The 19,254-nt window shown below is 65.1% G+C and overlaps 1 protein-coding gene across 2 annotated transcripts in view; it reads left to right on the top strand.

Moving 5' to 3' along the window:
* Window positions 1–3,739: 3,739 nt before the first annotated feature.
* CACNA1H (calcium voltage-gated channel subunit alpha1 H) overlaps window positions 3,740–19,254 on the top strand; it is a 66,974-nt gene continuing 51,459 nt past the window's right edge. For both annotated transcript variants that reach the window (XM_025370173.1, XM_025370172.1), the window contains exon 1: window positions 3,740–4,038. In XM_025370173.1, coding sequence (XP_025225958.1) covers window positions 3,740–4,038 — 299 coding nt within the window. The remainder of the gene's footprint in view (window positions 4,039–19,254) is intronic.

Raw genomic sequence — 19,254 nt, 5'->3', positions numbered from 1 at the left:
ATGCCTGGCGACCGCACGCTTTCTCAGATTACAGACGCTTTCTTTAAAAAATCACGTCTGTTGGCCGGGCGCGGTGGCTCATGTCTATAATCCCTGCACTTTTGCAGTCTGAGGCGGGCGGATCACAAGGTCAGGAGTTCAAGACCAGCCCAGCCAACATGGTGAAACCCTGTCTCTACTAAAAATATGAAAATTAGCTGGACATGGTAATTACATGCCTGTAATCCCAGCTACTTGGGAGACTGAGGCAGGAGAATCGCTTGAACCGAGACCAGGAGGTGAAGGTTGCAGTAAGCCGAGATCATACCATTGCATTCCAGCCTAGGCTACAAAGTGAGACTATGTCTCAAATTTAAAAAAAATGTTTTAGAAGTCCGTGGTCCTTTTCCCTTCTGCCGACATCTGGAGGACAGAGTGGCCAGGAGGACAGAAAGTGGCTAGGAGGCCGGGCACGGTGGCTCAAGCCTGTAATCCCAGCACTTTGGGAGGCCGAGACGGGCGGATCACGAGGTCAGGAGATCGAGACCATCCTGGTTAACATGGTGAAACCCCGTCTCTACTAAAAAATACAAAAAACTAGCCGGCCGGGGTGGCGGACGCCTGTAGTCCCAGCTACTCGGGAGGCTGAGGCAGGAGAATGGCCTGAACCCGGGAGGCGGAGCTTGCAGTGAGCTGAGATCCGGCCACTGCACTCCAGCCTGGGTGACAGCGCGAGACTCCGTCTCAAAAAAAAAAAAAAAAAAAAAAAAGAAAGTGGCTAGGAGGGCAACAGCTGCTGTGTTTAGAATTCCAAGATGCTTCCCAGTCGCCCTCTGGGTCTTCCCGCTCCCGGGCTCCCTCCAGCCTGCCACAGGGCCTTTGCACAGGCTGCCGTTGCTGCTGGAAAGAGCTACTGCTTCTCTTCTGTCTGCTGGCTTGTCCTCACGGAGGCCCTGCCCTCGCCTATCTGGGCACCCCCTGGCACTTAGCTTGGAAATCGTTTCCTCCTCTCCATAGGACAGAAGCTGCAGGGCACGAGAACTGGGTCTGTCTGGTCACAGTCAAGGCATCTCCACTCTCCAACCGGACCCCTGCACACTGTCCACCCTCAACTACCATTTGTCCAGCAAATCAACCACAGCCCCCAGCTAGAATCTGGAGCTTCAGTCTGTAGCTTTACCTTGGCTTCAATTAATTTATTTACTTATTTATTTTTTTTGAGATAGAGTCCTACTCTGTGACCCAGGCTGGAGTGCAGTGGCGTGATTTTGGCTCACTGCAATCTCTGTCCCCCAGGTTCAAGTGATTCTCCTGCCTCAGCCTCCAGAGTAGCTGGGACTACAGGCATATGTTACCACGCCTGGCTAATTTTTGCATTTTAGTAGAGACAGGATTTCACTATGTTGGCCAGGCTGGTCTCGAACTCTGGACCTCAAGTGATCCAAACACCTCGGCCTCCCAAAGTGCTGGGATTACAGGCGTGAGCCACCGCGCCTGGCCCGCCCTAATTTTTAATGAGCAGGGTGTTGAGAAAAAGATCAGAGCTTCCAAGTGCCTTCTGGACAGGACTCCAATTCAGCGTTTGTGTCTCCCCACCTGCTCCAGCCTCCCTCCTCGGATGTGTCCAAAGCACTGGGCTCTCCTAGCTCCTGCTCCTCTGTGGCTGGGACCTTAACTGCTCTTTGAAGGCCTAATTCACCAGCTGTGGCCCTCCATCGCTGAGTAGTTGCATGAAAATAGACTAAATGTTTTCTTTTTCTTGAAAAGTTCACGTATACAGGAGGAGGTGCTGCTGAGGAGGACCTGTACCCCAGCCGGGGCCTCACACTCTCGCCTTCCAGTTCCTCAGCCCACCCCAGGTGCTGTGTCCTTCTGGGCCCCAGCTGGGCAGGGCCTGTTCTCCTTCCTGCACGGTGTGGCCCACCCAGGGGAGGTCCTGCTTCTCTGCTGCTCACCCGCAGGTGGGAAGCCACAGCCGCCCCACGGCCTCTCCGGATCTGGGGTCTCAGGGTGGGCCTTGGAGCAGGGCCTCTTTGTCTGGAAGGAAAAGAGGTCTCTTCCACTACCAGAAGCCTCTTATTGGTGGGCGTGCTGAGGTGCAGACCTGGGAGCTCAAACCCTCTGGTGCACAAAGCAGCGGTCCCAGAAGCAAGACCACCCTTCCAGCCTGGAGGGGTGCCCTGGGAGGAGTCCGGAGCCTGGGCACCTGCCCCCACCTGCTGGCACCTCGAGGTGTGGTGAGCCCTCCCTGGGACACGGCCCTGGCCATCCCCAATGTCTGAAAGAGCCACCCCTTCACAACCAAATCACTTGCTCTGAGGGTCCAGGGGAAGGCCCCTCCGCTGGCCTGGCTGAAGGAGCAGCTGCTGGTAGGGAGAGGGGGGCCTGCACTTCTCCTCGGGGGTCCCTCGGTGAGTCTCGGTGAGGCAGCGGGGTTGAGGGGTGCCGGAGCACCAGGCCGCTGTCCCCAGGGTCCCCCAGATCCCCACACGGGAGGGGGCTGGAGACGGGGAGAAGTTCGCGGAAACTGCCCGTGCGTGTCGGGAAGAGGTGCGCATGCAGGAGCACCCCGAATCCCACCCACGGACTCCAAGCCGCAAAGCACACCCCCGCCCGCCCCCGCGCCCCATCACACACGCTCGCGTGCGGGCACACCCGGGACACACACGCGGCGGGGGAGGGGCACGCAGCCTCTCCCCTTCCACGCCCGCCCGGTCCCCGCCCCTCCGCCGACCCGGGCCCGCGTCGCAGTGGGGGTGGGGGCGGCGGCGTCGCGCGCGGCGGCGCGGAGGGGGAGGGGCGCGGCATCCGCAGCTTGGCCGCCCCCGCAGTTGGGGGCGGGGAAGGACTTAGGTGCTCCCCTCCCACCCCGCTGGAGCCTCCCGCGAGCGCCCCCTGGTGCACCCCACGCCCGGCGTTGGCGGGGGAGCACGAGGAACGCGCAGCCCAGTGCGGGGGCGTGGAGGGCGCGCGGGCGGGGTCCCACTTCCCCGACCCAGGGGCGGGGTGGGGCGCCGGGCGGCGACGGGGAGGGGTCGCTCGGGCGCGCGCATCTCGGGCCGGGGGCGGATCCTCCTCGGCACCCCCGCCCGCCCCGCCCCCGGCCCGGCCCCGCCCCGGCCCCGCCGGCCCCGCCCCTTCCCCGCCCCGCCCCGCCCCCCGCCGCTCAGCCCGAAGTTTCCTGCGCCGCGCGCGGACGGGCTCGAGGCTCGCTCGCTGCCTCACCGGCCCCCGTCCCGCGCCCCGCGCCCCCAGCCCCGGCCTCACCCGTCCGCCCAGCGGCCTCCACGCCGCGCCGGGGCCGCCGCCGTCGCCTCCGCCGGGCAAGCCGGAGCCGGAGTCAAGCCGCAGCCGGGAGCCGGGAGCCGGGCGGGCTGGGGGCGCGGGCCGGGGGCGGAGGCGCTCGGGGCCGGGGCCGGGCGCCGAGCGGGGTCCGCGGTGACTACGCCGCCCGGGCGATGCCCGCGGGGACGCCGCCGGCCAGCGGAGCGAGGTGAGACGCGGCGACGACGTGCGCCTGGGACCCTCGTCAACTTGAGCGGAGCCGGCCGGGGAGCCCCTCGGGGTGGGGGTGGGGCCGCCGGAGGGAGGGAGGGGGCGGGCGGGGGCGGGGGGCGCGTTTGTCTCTAATAAGAAAAGACAAAGACATCCCGGCGGCAGCGGCTGTTCCCGCAGCTCCGCGCCGCGGGAGGCAGGGCGGGGGCGTCGCCACCGGCCCCGGGTCACCCGCTGTCCTCCGCAGGTGCTGCCGGCCGCCACCATGACCGAGGGCGCACGGTCCGCCGATGAGGTCCGGGTGCCCCTGGGCGCGCCGCCCCCTGGTCCTGCGGCGGCTGTGGGGGCGTCCCCGGAGAGCCCCGGGGTGCCGGGACGCGAGGCGGAGCAGGGTTCCGAGCCCGGCGTGTCGCCCCCCGAGAGCCCGGCGGCCGAGCGCGGCGCGGAGCTGGGCGCCGACGAGGAGCAGCGCGTCCCGTACCCGGCCCTGGCGGCCACGGTCTTCTTCTGTCTCGGGCAGACCACGCGGCCGCGCAGCTGGTGTCTCCGGCTGGTCTGCAACCCATATCCTTCCCGGCCGGCGGGGGGCGGGGGGCGTGGGGAGGGCGGGGGTCCGGGGCGCGGGACTCCCTCGGCGTGCGCCCCCGCGCGCCCATGTTGGTGGGACCTGGCGTGGGCCGGGCGCGCGGGGGTGCAGGGCAGGGCCGCGAGGTCGGCGTTCTTCCTTGCGAGAGTGGCGGGCGTGGGGGGCCACCGGGCGCCTCCGGACTCCCTTCCCCAGAGCCGGCTCTTCCACGGAGAAGGTGGAAGCGAAGCGGCGAGGCCACCGCGGGCTTGGTGGGGAGAGGAGTCGGGGAGGGAGTAACTCTTCGCGCCCCCAAGAGTGTTGGCCAGGACGGGAATTTCCCTTGGCTGTCTAACGTCCTGCCCAAGGCAGGCCCCTCGCGGGGGAGGGGGAGGCCAGAGGAGCTGGAGTCAGGGGCGCAAAGTTTTCAGCTGGCGCCTGGTGATTCCGAGTGCGTGGGGAGACCCGTGGGGCCTGTGAGCGCTGCCAGGCCCTTTTCCATGGAGGGAGGCGGTGACGTTGGTTGTGAACTCGCTTTTTCTGGCTGAACTCGGTGGCGGGGCTGATTTAAGTCATGCGCAGCTTAAGGGTGGGGGGCAGGGAGGCAACTGGCACTGCCCAGGGGGAGTCCCTTCTCCCCAGCCCCTTCCCTGGCTGGAGAGGAAGGGGCAGCCCCTTTTACTCTTGGTGAGAGCGGCACAGACTTACAGCGAAGGTTCCAGAACAGAGTTGGGTCAGGGCCAGTGGCATTTCTGGGATGTACACGGAGGTCCGCGGGGCCCTCCAGCAGGTGACCTTATCGGCTGGTCTCCGTACACCCTGAGAAGTGCCTTACCCGGTGCCTGTATCAGGGCTGGGTCTCCCCACCGGCCCTCTGAGGTGGCAGTTGGGGTGGCCAGGCTGTGGCTGCTGCTCCGGGTCTGGGATGGGTGGTGGGCGGTCTAGGGCAGGGTTAACACCGTGCCCGCAGACATCCCCCGTCCGAGGTGGGGAGACAGGCTGGCAGCAGGAGCGGCCTGTGTACACTTCCCTACTTTGTGTGTTTAACTGTACAAATATTAAACATAAAAGAGGAATCAGTACGAGAAAAGTCATAAAGCCCGTGTTTCTCCTTTCCCAAATCTAAACATGGAGTGAGTCAGACTCATCTCTGCTTGTAGAGGAAGAGACGGCCGCCGTGGTCCCGGGGGCAGCCGGCCCCGGCCAGAGGGTTGCCTCGGAGCCCCACGCCCGCTGCCCTGGTGGCCTTGGCCTCCATCGCCCGAGGGTGATGTCTTCGGGTAGGTGGGTGTCCCCGGGAGCCAAGCTTCAGGCCTGGCCTTGAAGGGCAGTTGTAGGTTTGTCTCCTCTCTAGAACCAAGGTGGGAGGTGGCTATGTCCCTTTGTTCTGGTGGAAGGTGTCCAGGTGTAGAGTCCGGCGGTGCCGGCAGACTGTGGGGAAGGGGCTAGAAGGCACTGCATGGGTTGGGGGGGAGGCTGGCGCCGAGCCAAGGCCTGCGTTCCTTGTTTCCAAATGTGTGCAGACCAGAGAGGGGAAAGAACCAAGCAGGGCCTGGACTCTGCTCACAGCCCCGGGCCTGGCTGCCCGTTCCCAAGCGGGGCCTGGACTCTCTCTTCGCAGCCCCAGGCCTGGACTCTCCTCACAGCCCCGGGTCTGGCTACCCCATCCCCAAGCAGGGCCTGGATTCTCTTCACAGCCCCGGGCCTGGCTGTCCTGTGCCCTCTCGGCCGAGAGAGTTTTAGAGGCTGGCCGTGGTGTTCTGGGCTGGCTGTGTCTCTCAGGGCTTCCAAGCAGGTTGTTTGCGTTGCTTTGTGCAGGGAAGGTGTTGACTGGGTGGCCTCACACAGGTGGGATGAGCCCTCCAGGGGGAGATGAGAGCTGGGGGCCAGCAGCATCACGTGACCCAGGCCCTGTGCCCGGGCATCCTGAGGTGCTGTCCTCGTGGGCTTCGTAACCTGACAGGAGGATGCTCTGGTAGCCCGAGAAGGACTTGGGCGCTGTCCTGGTCTCGGGGGCTGAGTGGTGCTTTCAGTCTGGGAAGAGTAGAGTGTGCCCCATCCCTGGTGTTCCCAGGGCTCCCCGGACTGGGAGAAGACGGGCGGTCGGCCTCCTGTCCTTCAATGGCATCCCTGGCTTGGAGCGCTGGGTCTGCCTGCAGCATGGTAGGACCCCCACCCTCCTCACCGCCAGCACCTCCCAGCCCCAAACCCAGTGATGTGGGGTGTCCCCAGTGCCCTCCACTCCAGGAGACGTGGGAAGCGGAGCTGAGACCCCAGGCTCGGTTCGTTCTTGGCCCCGTGGAAATGCCCATTGGTCAGGTGGAGTGGGCTTGTGGAGGCCTCTGCTCCGTGGCAGTGGGTGTGACCGCCAGCAGATGCCTGGCCTGGAGCGAGGGTGTGTGTCTTGGCCTCAGAGAGAACCTAAAATAAGCTGGCAGGCCTGGACAGGTGGGGGATTGGCTGAGCCGGGGAAGCCCGTGTGGGCCGCGGCTGAGGCTTTCCAGAGCTCTTCGGATTCCTGGGAATTGGGAGGGGGCGGCTTTGCAGGAGGTGGAGGGGCGGTGGGCGGCTGGTGTGGCCGGGGCGTGTCCTGTAGCAAGAGGGTGCTTCCTGGGCCTCAGCCTCCCCTCCGCAGGGCCCCACATCCCTCCTGAAGAGGGTGAACTTGAGAGGGAGGGCTAATCGGATTTGCTCAGGGAGCCCACACTCAGGAAGACGACTCCATGCTCCCTGGGGGTTGGCAGAGTCCCAGCTGCTGCCCGCCGGGCCCAGCCTGAGCCGGGGTTCAGTCAGCACAGGAACCTGGGGGAGGGCCCGCATTTATCCCTGAACCTTTCCGGAACCCCCAGGTAGACACCCAGCACCAGGGAACACGTGCGAGCCGGCTCTGTCTCCAGGGTGACTCCATCCCAGGCAAAGGAGCCTCTGAGGACGGCCCTTATCTTTATTGATTGGTTTCTTAAAAATATAATTGTCTTAGAACTTTTGGGGCGAGTGCTGTTTCTCCTCCACAGGTTTATTTATAGAGGAAGGTGGGTGGGATCTGTGTGTTGTCGCCCGGCTGGGCTGTGTGCTGCCCGGGCTCCCAGGGTTCCTGACTCTGCGTTCGCCTGCGACACAGCTGCCACCGTCCCGGCGCACGGGCGGGCGGGGCGGGGTGGGGCCCCCGGGAATGCTTGGAGGCCAGGAAGGGGGACCCTGCCTCAGTCCCTGCGAGTGCGAGGGAGGCGGGCTGTGGGTGTGTAGGGACCAGAAGGTGACCAAGGGGTGCTTGGGGGCTTGGGGATGGCAGGACGCTCTGGGAGGCGTCTCCTAGGGCCCAGGCTCCAAACACCCTGTGTCACGGAGCTCTGAGATGGGGAAGGATATATCAAGGTCATGAGGATGCCGAAGGGCAGAGCTGGGTGAGCCCATCTTGGCTCTGAGGGCCACGTGCTTGGCACAGCCCTGCCCGGGTGGGGACGAGCTGCAGGAGCCTGAGACAGCCCTTCACGGCATCTCTGAACACTCGGCGCTTGGGCTGTCATGCTGCTCCACGGGCGTCCCCCGGGAGTGCGAGAGGGCACCGATCTGGAAAGGGCCGGTCCCGCCCGCACCCGCCTCCCCGGGCTCCACGTGCCCCGCAGGCCCTGCGTGGGCAGGACGGGGCTTGTTGTCCTCTACTGACCTTGCATCGTGGTACCCTCTTGAACACTGTGTCTCAGCAGGGTCTGGATATCTGAACTGGTCTCAGAGAGGCTGCCTCAGTGGTCGGAAGTCACAGGCCCAGGAGGCCCCAGAACCGTCTCGTGACCCTGGGCCTGAGCTCCGAGCTGGGGGTCTCTCGAGAGGGTGGGACTCGGCAGAGGGTCCGTCACAGGCCAGACGTCTCCCTTCTGCCTGGGTGGACCAGGGTGTGAACTCGGTGGTTGCACCCGACCCATGGCCTGGCTTCTCTTGGCTGTGCTAGGGCGCAAAGTCTCCCGGGGACCCTGAGCTGCCCGTCCCTTGGCCCTGGCGCCCTTGCCCGCGTTCTGACAGGAAGGAGAGTTGCAGGAATGGGTCTGCTAGTCTCTGAAGCCACCGACTGGCATCACAGTGTTTGTGGGGTAGGTGTGGGTTCCCACCGAGCCCTACGGCCTGCCCACGACGCGGCTGGATGTGTCCCTGCCTCCTGGGCTGGTGTAGGGTGGGAGAGGCTGCCTCCCCACCCCCACGGTTGATCCTGTGAAGAAGGAGAGACACAGATGGGGCTGAGACGGGAGCGTTGCAGGGCTCGGGGGAGGGGCCTCCCCACCCACCGAGAGCTGGGGGAGCCGTGGGGGCAGCTCATCCTTCCCGGGGTGGTGGGAAGAGGCCCCTGGGGATGGCGGCAGGGTAGGGGTCTGCCGAGCGCCTGTTGGGGTCATTCCCTCCGCTTCGTGGAAGCATCGGGGCCACGCGCCCCTTGGGACGTCATCTTGTTCCTGCCAGGAAGTGGGCGTGATGCCAGCAGGCTGAGCTCACCCTCCGGGTCGGGGCTACCCCGCTGGACTCAGGACTCAGGCCCCACTGGGGAGGAGGGAGGAGATGGAGCCCAGAGCAGGCCGGGCCCTGGCAGGGACCGTGGGCCTCCCAGACCTGCTGCTGCAGCTGGGGCTGGTGGGGATGTGACCTTGGGGCTCCTGGGAACAAGTTTGCCGGGAGCTCTGGTTCCTGAACCACTCCTGCCGTGCCACACCCCCAGTCCCTAAGGCTCCCACTCAGCCCGCACCCCCGGGACCGGGCAGGGGTCTCGGCTTTCACTGTTCTTCTGGCTCCCGGACTCTTCATCACTGGGATCGCCCTTGGCGTTGACTGACCTCAGGGCCCCTGTTCGCCCGCCTGGGGCACTTCAGGGTGGAGGGAGTCCGCGAGCGCGGCCTTCAGCCTCTGGCGGGGGGACTTGGGGAGCGGTGCAGAGTGGGGACAGCCTCTGATTGCCTCGGCAAATGTCTCGTGGTCAGGCCCCCACAGAGTGCACGGGTGTCTGTATCCTGGGGTAGAGCGAGGCTGGCCTGCGCCCTGTGAGCAAGGCAGGCAGGGGCCCCTCGGACGGTGGGGTGGGCCAGACTCAGGAGCCTGCGTGGGAGGAGGCGTTCGGACTGAGACCTGGATGGGGCGCGCCGAGGGAAGAGTATCCAGGCAGGGGGACAGTGCAGGCCCTGAGGTGGGGGGTGTCTGTATAGCAGATGGGAGGGGGGGCAAGGAGCACGGCGGGCCGTGGGGAGGAGATCTGGGCACGTGGCGGTGGCACACCAGCGTGGCAACCTGGGCCCTGAGCCTGCCCCCGGGAGCTTGTGGGCTGTGAGGAGGCAGAGTGACGGTGGGGACCAGCAGGTGGGCTGGCCCGGGGGCCCGGGCCTAAGCTCTGCCTCTAGCTGGCTTTGCAACTGCTCCTTAGGGAGGGCAGGCCTGGGGCCAGGCTTAGCGGGAAGTCGAGGCGAGAGACAAGGCTGGAAGGGCAGGTGAGGGCTGCGCAGGGACGGAGGCTGGGAGCGGGGAGCGCTGGTGTCCCACACCCTCAGGCCTAGAGGGCATGGCTGCTGCCAGCCCCTAAAGGAGGCTCTCGGGCTTGTGGGCATCACGCTCCGAGCACCCGAACTTCATTCTGACTGGGGCCGGCGGCGGGCGCCCTCCCTGGCCCGGTGGAGCGCTCGGAGTGGTTCTGTGTGCTCCCCTCACCTCCCCCGAGGGCTGAGAGCCGAGGGCGATGCGGCCCCACCAGGCCGGGCTCCCGGAGCTGCAGAAGAGACGTTCCGTTCCAGGGTCAGGACCGGAGGAATGCGGGGGAGGGGCCGGCCTGTCAAACACTCCGGGGATGGATCCACAGCAGCTCTGCTGGCTGAGTCCAAGCCACGGTCACACAGTCAAGGTCAGACGAGGAACGCGTTACCTTTGTTTATGCAGATGTCGGACAGGCCGTCCGTCCAGCCGCCTGTGCCGAGCCCGCTGTGGGAAGGGCGGGGACCGTCCCTGCCCGCCCCCGCGAGTGGGCATTCCCCTCCCTGGCACGGAAGAGGAGTCTTCCCTCTCCTCAGTGGTTCATGTTGGCGTAACTTGGAACAAGTCTAAGTCGCGCAGGCCCAGGTTGAATTTCCAGGCTGGAGATTAAAGACCGGCCGCTCACCCTGGGCAGAAACAAGGGGTGAAATCAGCCGGTCGCGCCCTGAGTGGTGATGTGCAGCCCCGCCTCGGTCGGAGATGGTGGGGGCGGGGCTCGGGGAAGGAGCTCTGCTGGCTCTCAGCCCCTGCCCAGCTCAGGAGAGCTGGCAGCAGGTCCGGGCACCGTCCCCAGAGCGCTGTGCCCGCCGAGGATGACAGATGGGGACCGAGTAGCAGCTTGCCGTGGTGCAGGGGGTGTGCCGCCACGTGGCCGCCGGTGTCCCTGGCCTCCATACACACTCCTTGTGGGGCGGAGGTGGGCCCAGGCTGACGGGAGAAGCGGCCGTTGGCGGGGCGTGAGCGCCCCAGGGTTTGATGAGCCCGAGGGTTGATGAATGTGCTCAGTGAGGCTTCCTTTGTCCTCTCGCTGCCGCCTGGGTGCTTGCCGGGAGCGGAGCTGTGGGCAGAGAGAGCCTTGGGTGGGTGTGGCCGCCGCCTGCCTTCGGAGGCCCAGTGCAGCATCGACCTGGGAGGCCAGAGCACCCCATCCTCGGGTGCATGGCCGGCGAGGACCAAGGCGTTAGCCCAGTGTGGCCCCCACCTAGCTTCGGTGCAGCTCTGGGCTCTTTGCCCCAGTTGCGAGCAGGGCTGGCAGGGAGAGCGCCCGGAGGCCCCCATGCTGCCTCAGGGTGAAGAGGCTCCTCTGACCCGCGAGGGGTGTAGACCTGACGCAGGTGCACCCCAGCCCCGCTTCGATGTCTGCGGACCTGGCTCCCGCAGAAAAGGCCTTGGGCGAGACCTCAGCCTCGGCTGGCCCCGCTGGACTCGTCTGACCCTGGGCTGCTGGTGCTGTGGGTGCTTCTGCCGTTGGCGACTGATGGGAGCGAAGCTGTTCCCCTGTGGATGGACCGTTAGGTGACACAGGACGTTGGCATTAGTGAATGCCGTCACTGAGCCGGTGGCAGAGGTGGGGGCAAGGCCAGGGATCTCGGTGCAGAATGGTCTTGGATAGCAGAGAAAGTGCGCGAAGTGGGGTGGGCACAGACCACATCCAAGACCTTGGGCCTTAGCAGGGGTGTGCCCAGCCGGGGTGGGGGACTCCTGGTCACTGTCTGTCCCGTCTGTCCCACCTGGGTTCTGCCTGCCCCTGAGGGCAGGTTCCAGGTGGGGTCGGAACCCGGGGGAGGGCTTGGAGCCCCGCTCAGGGAGCCCGCGCTGCTGTTGACCCCCGGGCTGCCCTGTGTTCTCGTCCCTTGTCCCCTGCCCAGCTGTCTGCACCTGGTGGCCGTCGCTAGGCCCCTCACTGGCCTGAGGACTGAGGTGGGGATATCCTGAGTCCTTTTGGACAAGGTGGTCTTTAGTAGCCCTGGATGTTAAAGACTCAGCCTCAGTTGGGTGGAGCCTCTTGGGATCCTGGGGTCTCCTTGGGCACAGGAGGGGGGTTAGCAACCCCTGCTAGCCTGGGCAGTGCCTCCATGTGTGCCTCAGTTTCCCTGTCACACCACCTTGGTCTACCATCTCGGTCACTGATGGAGTGAGGCTCCCACCAGACCGGGTGGGAGAAGGGGCCAGATGCGGTCCTGGGAGAGAGGCTGTCGGCCCCGTCCAGTCAGTGAGTGGCCAGTGTGGTGGCTGATGGGGGACAGACCCCTGGCCAGGCCCCACGCCAGCCCTGTCCCCATCTCTGAGCAGCCCCTGGGCCTCCTGGGTCCCCTCGCCGCAGCCTGCCTGTGGGGTGGGCCTGTGGGGCAGGCCTGGTCGGATGCATTAATGGTGGCTCGGGGCAGATCTTTCTACAAGGCAGCAGAGCCGTCGTGGTGGGCCAGGCTGTGTCCTGTGAAGTCCGCAGTGGGCTGGCAGAGGTGGGCACCGAGGCCCCTGCTCCAGACCCTGTTGGGGTCCTGTCACCTCTTGGCTGTTGGTTTTCTCATCTGTGAAATGGGTCTGCTGCCCGCATGGTCTCTGGGTGTGTGGCAGGGACTCCTCATCCCTACTCAGTCTCCAGCGTGGTGCGGGACACGGGATCCTGTCGGCCCCATGACCCCTCGGCCTGGGCCTACGGCCTCCAGAGCCCCAAGAGGCCGTTGCTGTCTCAGGCCCCTACCTGTGGCACTCTGTTACAGTTGGCAGCCGGAATGCCCCCATCCGCCCTCACAGCTGCGAGCAGGGGTGCAGGTGTCCAGGGAGGCCCCCAGCACCTGCTTGGCCCCTTCCCTGCCTCTCCTGCGGCCCCCCCGGAGGGAGAAGAATGGCCCATGAGCAGGACGTGCTTGACGCAGTAACAGGAGTCAGCCCCTTTCAGGATAAATCGCAATTGGTCGCCCACTGTGTCAGGTTCCTGCGATGCGGAGCAGCCCCCGGAGAAAGGGTGCTTGGCCGTGAAGTGGGTCATTCGGAGCCTCGGTCGGCGCGGGGGCCGGTGTTGAGCTTGTGTGTCTGTGCCCTGGTTAGAAGCTGCCCCGCAAGGCTGGCTCCTACGGACACCTGCAGTAGGGGAGTCTGTCTAGGAGGAGCCGAGTGTCTTGGGACCCTGTGAAGGAGTCTGGGGGGCCGCGCTCGGCTCTGGTGAGCGGGGAACAAGATGGATGAGACCCGGGCCCACTGACGCCGGGAGGGCCGCGTCCGAGCTCGGGGACTGTCCACCAGGGCTGTGGCGTGAAGGCCGAGGGGGTATGAGCAGGAGTGGGATGGTCCCAGGTGGCTGGAAACAGCTGTGGCCAGGTGGGCGCGCAGTGGTCAGTGGCCTGTGGCCCCTGGAGCACCTCTTTTCATGGTCACTCCTTGGGTGCCTGTCCCTGTGGCCACGCGGAGCTGTCTTTGGCTCCAGTCACAAAGGCTGTGGGGGCACAGTGGCTGGTGTTCCTGCCTCCCTGGACCTTGGGCTCCTCTGACCTTGTGTTTGCTGTGTATTCCTCACTTGTCACCCAGCCTATCTGTTCTGGGCAGGTGAGGCAGCCTGCAGAAAGGGGTAGGTGTGGGCCAGTCTGCCCTGGGGAGCTGACCCTGTGTCTGGAGAGGCCACAGCCACCTCCACCAGCTCTGCCATGGACCTCGAGGCTTGACACTGCGCCCTGGTGCCCGTCTGCGGGGCGGCGGGGGTGGCCTCGGCCCAGGAGAGCCAGGTGAGCATCAGGGATGTTGAGTGGGGTCCAGGTGGAGCAGGGCCTGGGAGGCAGGCAGTGGGGCATGGTGTGGAGCTGCGAGTCTCCGCACGTGCCTCGTGCTCTCGGAAGAGGGTGCTGGCCTGGGAGTGTCCAGGGAGCAGCCGGCCTGTGCCCAGCCCCTTCTGAAGCTCCAGCCACACACAGCCCAGCCTGCCACAGAGGGGAACCCGCGTCCAGATGCCCAGAGAGTGGCCACGGTCTGCCGGGAAGGTGTGGAGGGGCAAGGGTATCTCTCAGAGCCACACACAGGGTCCCTGCCCCGGCCTTTGCAGGCAGCCGCCAGCCCTGGCTGTGGTCTGATGAGTCAGCCTGCATTAGCGCCTCATTAAAATGGACGGGAACTTGTCCCGGGCTGCTGGGGGAAGCTGGCCACTGTCTCTGAGGATCGCTCAGGTTACTGCCTTGGCTGGTAGCTGGGACAACACTCGCCCAAGCCCACTGGGCCACGGGCTCTCGTGCCAGTGCTGACCTCATGCTTGGGTGACCTCCTGCAGGTGCTGGGGTGAGAGGCCCGGGGACGCCACCTCCTCTCCTTGAGAAGCCTGGTCATTGCAATGAGAAGTTGGGCTGTGTGGCAGCCACCTCGAGGGCCAGGTCTGAGGACCCTCCTGCCTGCGACTCAGTGGCTCAGCTTCTTGCTTAGTGAGGAGGGGAGAGGCTGTGTCTGGCTCAGCTGCCCGTGCCCCAGCCGAGGAGCAGCCAATGGGCGCCCGCTGGGGGGTGAGGCTGCGTGGCCGCTGGCTGTGTATGGAGGCCGGCACAGGCGTCGGGGCACGTCTGCCTCCTGTGGAAGCTACACAAGCAAGGGCCCTGGGCCTGAGTCCCTGACTGAAAATCCAGGATGCTCATTCAGTTACAGTTGGGTTTCAGGTGAGTGAGAATGTTTCAGGGTGAGGGGCGTCCCTGCAGTGTTGGAGACGGACAGCAGCGTCCTCAACTGCAGGGGTGCGGTCCAAGGCCCCCAGGGATGCCCGAAGCCTCAGATCCAATGAGCTGTGTCCTGTACGTGTTGTTTCTTCTTTACGTTTTTGAGACAAGGTCTCACTCTGTCACCCAGGCTGAGCGTGGTGGTGCAGTCACACCTCACTGCAGCCTCGATCTCACATGTTCAGATGACTCTTACGTCTCAGCTTCCCCGGGTGCTGGGATTACAGGTGTGAGCCGCCACGCCAGGCCTCATACTCTTGTTTTTTTCAGCCTGATAACGGAGATGGCTGCTAAGTGGCCATCAGGTGGGCGGTGGCCCGCAGCGCGGGTCCGCTGAGCACGGGCGATTCGGACCCCTGGCAGTGCCGAGCGCGGCTACACCAGGCTCATGGCTGTACAGAACGGGGCACAGTTAAAACCTGGGAGTGAGGTCTGCCCGTCAGAGACCCTTTGGATTTCCTGTTTGTGAGACCTCGGTCCTCAAGCCCCGCGGAGGGGCTTGTGGGGTCCTGTCGGTGGAGCTAGGGTCTGGTGGCGCTGCCCTCACTAACCGGGCTCAGGATGTGCTGTTTGGGGTGGAGGGCGGCTGTTCACAGCCCTGGGGTCTGGAGGAGGTGTGGGTGAGCCCGTGGCCCCGTTTGGGTTTTGGGGGGTGGGTCGAGTCACCCCTTTTGCTGGTTCCTGGCTTGGCAGATGTGTTTTTTTCCTTGGGTGCAGCAGGCGGGGCCCGTTGGTCCAGCATGGGCTGACCTCAGGGCGGTTTGGCTCCGTGGGGTTCTGGGGCGTGAAGGACACCCATGCGGGGGCGGGAACAGTGGCACTGACCTGACCGGGCAAGGAGGGGGCTGGTGGGGCAGGAGGAGCAGAGAAAGTGCTGGCGTGTCTGGGGCCCGGAAGTGGGTGGGGATGCGGCAGGCACCGGCAGACGACTGTGGTACAGTTGCTGGGAAGATGGGGGGAAGAGCAGGGAGCACACGAGGCACAGGCCCCATTGGAGGAACATTCTGGAAGCCAGATGTAGCATCACAGGAATGGCTCCAGCGGGCCTGAGGGCAAAGGCTCAGAGGCAGCAGACCCGGACCACAGTTGGTGTGTTTGAAAGCCGGGCCTGCCGGGCCTGCCGGTCCTCCCGGGCCACACTCTCGTGATGGCACAGAGCTTTTGTTTTCTAACCTTCCGTGGAAATCTGGGTCACTCACATGAGGAGGATGAGGCTGATGGTCTCAGGGAGCTGCTCGGCCGCGTGGGCCGAGCCCCCGTCCAGCACACTCACAGCCGGGTGGAGAGAGAAGCGCCCGGGCTACCCCCACCTGGGCTCCGGTGCATCCGGACAAGGGGGTTCAGGCAGCACAAACCAGCCCAGAGCTAAGGTACTCTCCCTTTTCCCCGCCTGTCCCCCCGAGGCTGTTGCCAGGTGACTGCACACGGGGGACACCCCTCCTGAGGCTGTAGAGGGGCTGCCTCCCACCCCCGCCCCAGCTCGCAGTGCGGGTGGCTCACCCACCACCCAGGGTTTCCTTCCTCTCCAGGAGATCGGGGTCTGGGAGCCGGTTCCCCTGGAGAGAGGGGTGGGTCCTGTGGCCCCTGCTTGGGTGGCGTCTGGGGCCTGGCCCGGCCGTGTGGGGCAAGAGTGGCGGGCATACCGGCCCGTGCGTGTTGTCATTGTGGTGCCTCTTTCTGGGCTGAGGCCCCTTCTCGGTCCTCCTCGTGCTGCTGGCGCCGTAGGGCACGCGTTCCCGTTTGTGAGTTGGAACCGGGTGACTCTGAGAGCTGATGCTGAGATTTCTTGTTTGTGTTTTCTCACTCAGACTCGGAGAATGGTGAGGCCTAGGGAAGGGGCAGGCAGGCCTGAGAGGACGGTGGGTGTTGGGGTGAGGGTGCCTCTTGCCCCCGGGGGCAGGCAGAGTGTCCACGAGGGAGTCCTTTGCGTCCAGAGTGGGGTCTTCGCTGGCTGCTCCATTCCTCTCTGTGGGGAGTGGAAGACAGGAGCTCCCTGTGGCTCAGACCCTGCTCAGCTCCACGGCTCCAGGGCCGAGTAACGGTGCCCCGAATCCCGACCCCTGCCTTCCTCTCAGGCCTGCCGGGGAGGAGGCCGAGGCTAGAGGACCCTCCGGCTGGCCCAGCACCCGCTCGTTCCTATTGTAGGTTTTTTCCCAGTGGTACTGAGAAGTAATTTATCCGCCACCTAACTCGCCGGTAAAGGGTCCAATTCGGTCGTTCTTCCTGTGTCCTCGGGGTGGCACAGCCCCAGCAGCGATGGGCTCCAGAAGGCTTTCTTCGCCCGAGAGGACGCCCTGCAGTGAGCTGTCTCGGCGTCTCCCGCTGGCCTTTTCCATCTCCAAGGTTGGCCTGTTTTGGATGTTTCCTGTATATGGAATCCCACGCGGTGTGGGCTCCTGTGCCGGCTTCTCGTGAGCTTCGTGCAGGCTGGTCGTCCATCCTCGCCACAGCGGCAGAGCCCCGACCCTTCCGCAGTTAGACGTGCCCTTACGTAGACGGGCTGCAGTGTTTATCTCTTCACTGGTGGATGTCCGGGCCGTTTCGCTCTTTGCTGCTCTTCACGGCGCTGCCGGGACGTCCCTGCTCCAGGTTCTGGGGAAACCCTGGCTTCACGTCTCTTGGACATAAATCTGGGAGCGGAATTGCTGGGTCAGGCGGGAACAGTGTCGAGTCCTCGGAGGAATGGCCAGGCTGTTTTCCAAAGCTGTGCCCTCCTGTTGACCCACTTCTCACCCCCAGCTTTGGGGTCCCCGAGAGTGGTTCTGCAGCCATGACACCCAGCACGAGTCCAGGGCTGTGGGCAGTGGGCACGGCCCTTCCTTTCCTTGCTGACCTATCAGGAAATGGCAGCCCCTGACCTGCCCAGTGGGGATGAAACGGTGTCTTTGTGGGGGGCCTGTGGAGTTTGGGCTTCCTGTCAACAGCCTGTCCTGGTGGGCGGGGCTTGCCCGCTGCCCCGCGAATGTCAGGAACCTTGGAGTCCTGACGCACGGGGGTGCGGGGGCGATACCGGCACGGAGCGGGCGGGGTGGCGCCCGGGCCGCGGGTGGGAGAATCTGGCGTGTGTGTTTGCACGGCATCCATCCCTCCATCCGTCCTCTGGAGAATTTCAACACCCACACTTGGAATAAAAAAAAAAAAAAATTATTAATGAGCTTGGTGCGGTTGCCATGGGAACCTGTTGCTAATGAATCTCTGGGGTTTCCTGTTACCTTTGCCGAGCCTAGGAAGGCTGGAGCCGCGCTCCTCACCACGGCAGTGCCACTAATGGGGTTGCCGTGGCAACGCCTGTCACTAATCCCCAGCTGCTCCTGGTTGACCGGCCCGGTCTGTGTTACATAAAGCGGTTTGGCCCATGCAGGCCGCCTCCTGGCTAGAGACCCTGAGACCCCTCCCTTGCTCCCTGAAAGGGGCCCACCCCTCCTCCAGGGACACACCGAGACACGGGAAATGGGACACTTGGAGCTGCGGCGCTGGCGTGTGCTTAGAAAGTGTACCTGCAAGGCTGGGGCGTGGCCTGGCCGTCCGTCCACGGGGCCCGGGCTGCCCATGGCCGCAGGTGCCCAGTAAGGACTCGCCTCCCCAGTGTGTGGAGCACGTGGGGCCTCGGGAGCCAGGCCTGTTCCCCGGGGCTGCCTGGAGGCGGCTGCTTGTCCCCAAGGCCTGGCGTCCGCACGTCTGTCTGCCCTAGGCCTTCAAATTGGGGGATATTTTGTAAGGAGCCCCTGTGCTTGGGCCAGAGTTGTTTTCGGTGGGTGGGGGGGTGTCTGTACCCAGAGAGGTGAACCAGAATTCCCCTGGGGCATGGTGTTGGGAGACCAGGGCGGCCTCTGGTGCCCCCGACCCCTCCAGTTGGGGCGGTTCATGGGGGACCCCACCGGTGACAGTCTCTGCCCAGCTCACCCCGATGAGCCCACCATGTCCCGTCTGTTTGGACGCTGGCCATCCAGCTACCCCCGTCTCCTCCCTCCCAGGGCCTGGACGTCTGAGGCCTGCAGTCCCCGAAGCAGGAAGGTCTGAAGCTGGTGGACTCCATGCAGTCCGACCACCCTGGGGCGTGGTTCTAGGATGAGGCCAATGATGTGGGGAGGCTCCTGGGCGGGCGGGGAGGCTGCTGGACTAGTGATTGTGGCTCCTGCGTGGGCCGCTCTGGGGGACCCTCCAGCTGCCCTGCCAGGTGCCCAGGTCACCCCAGAGCTGGGGAGATGCACCCTGCAGGCAGGAAGGGCTCCCTGGAGGTGGTGGCAGGTGGGGTCAAGGTAGGGAGGGTGACGGCCCAGTGTGTCTGGTGGTCCTCAGTGCCCCCGAGCCCCTCATGCATCGTGCCGGCTGAGTTGGCCCTGCGTCAGGAGCCTGCTGGGCCCCCACTCATTGCTCTCCAGACCCTTCCAGAGTCCCAGGGCACCATGCCCCACTCTGGGTGCCTGTCCTAGGAGGGTCGTGGCGCCTCCCACCCCAGCCTTGCCCTCCAGGCCTCCCCTGGAGCCTGAGGTCCGAGGAGCAGTGAGTCTGTCTGCCTCGGGCACTCCCTCCTCCTCAGCCTGCTTCCTACTTTAGGGGCCGCAGGGGGTGACCCGCTCTGAAATACCCTGGCCCGTGAGCCTCTAGGAGGTGGGCTGGGCATGCCCCTGCCTGTCTGGGGTGAGTCTGGCCACAGTGGAGTCTCGGGTGACGCCAGGGGGTTTTGTCTGCCAGGGTTCCGAGTGCGTGGGCTCGGGTGCTCCATAAGCGCGCAGCCTCGGCAGCAGGAGATGGAGGGAGGGAAAGTTCTGGACCATTCCAGATAACAGAACGCTGGGTGTGCATCCCAGAGCGTGCCTGGCGGCGGCCGGGCTCCTGGCAGTGGGGTGGGAGTGGGGGCGAGGCTTGCTGGGGGTCTTAGCCCCGAACCTGGACATGGATGGGCTTCCTTTGCCACTGTGTTCACTGTGGGCGGCACCGTGGCCGGTGGCTGAGTCTTTCTGCCCCAGACAGCAGTTGGTGAAGGGCTGGCATCAGATGCTGCCTGGGCTGGCCAGAGCC

The sequence above is a fragment of the Theropithecus gelada genome, chromosome 20 (assembly GCF_003255815.1).
Source record: "Theropithecus gelada isolate Dixy chromosome 20, Tgel_1.0, whole genome shotgun sequence".
NCBI lineage: Eukaryota > Metazoa > Chordata > Mammalia > Primates > Cercopithecidae > Theropithecus > Theropithecus gelada.
This window is presented reverse-complemented; position numbering and strand designations above follow the sequence as displayed.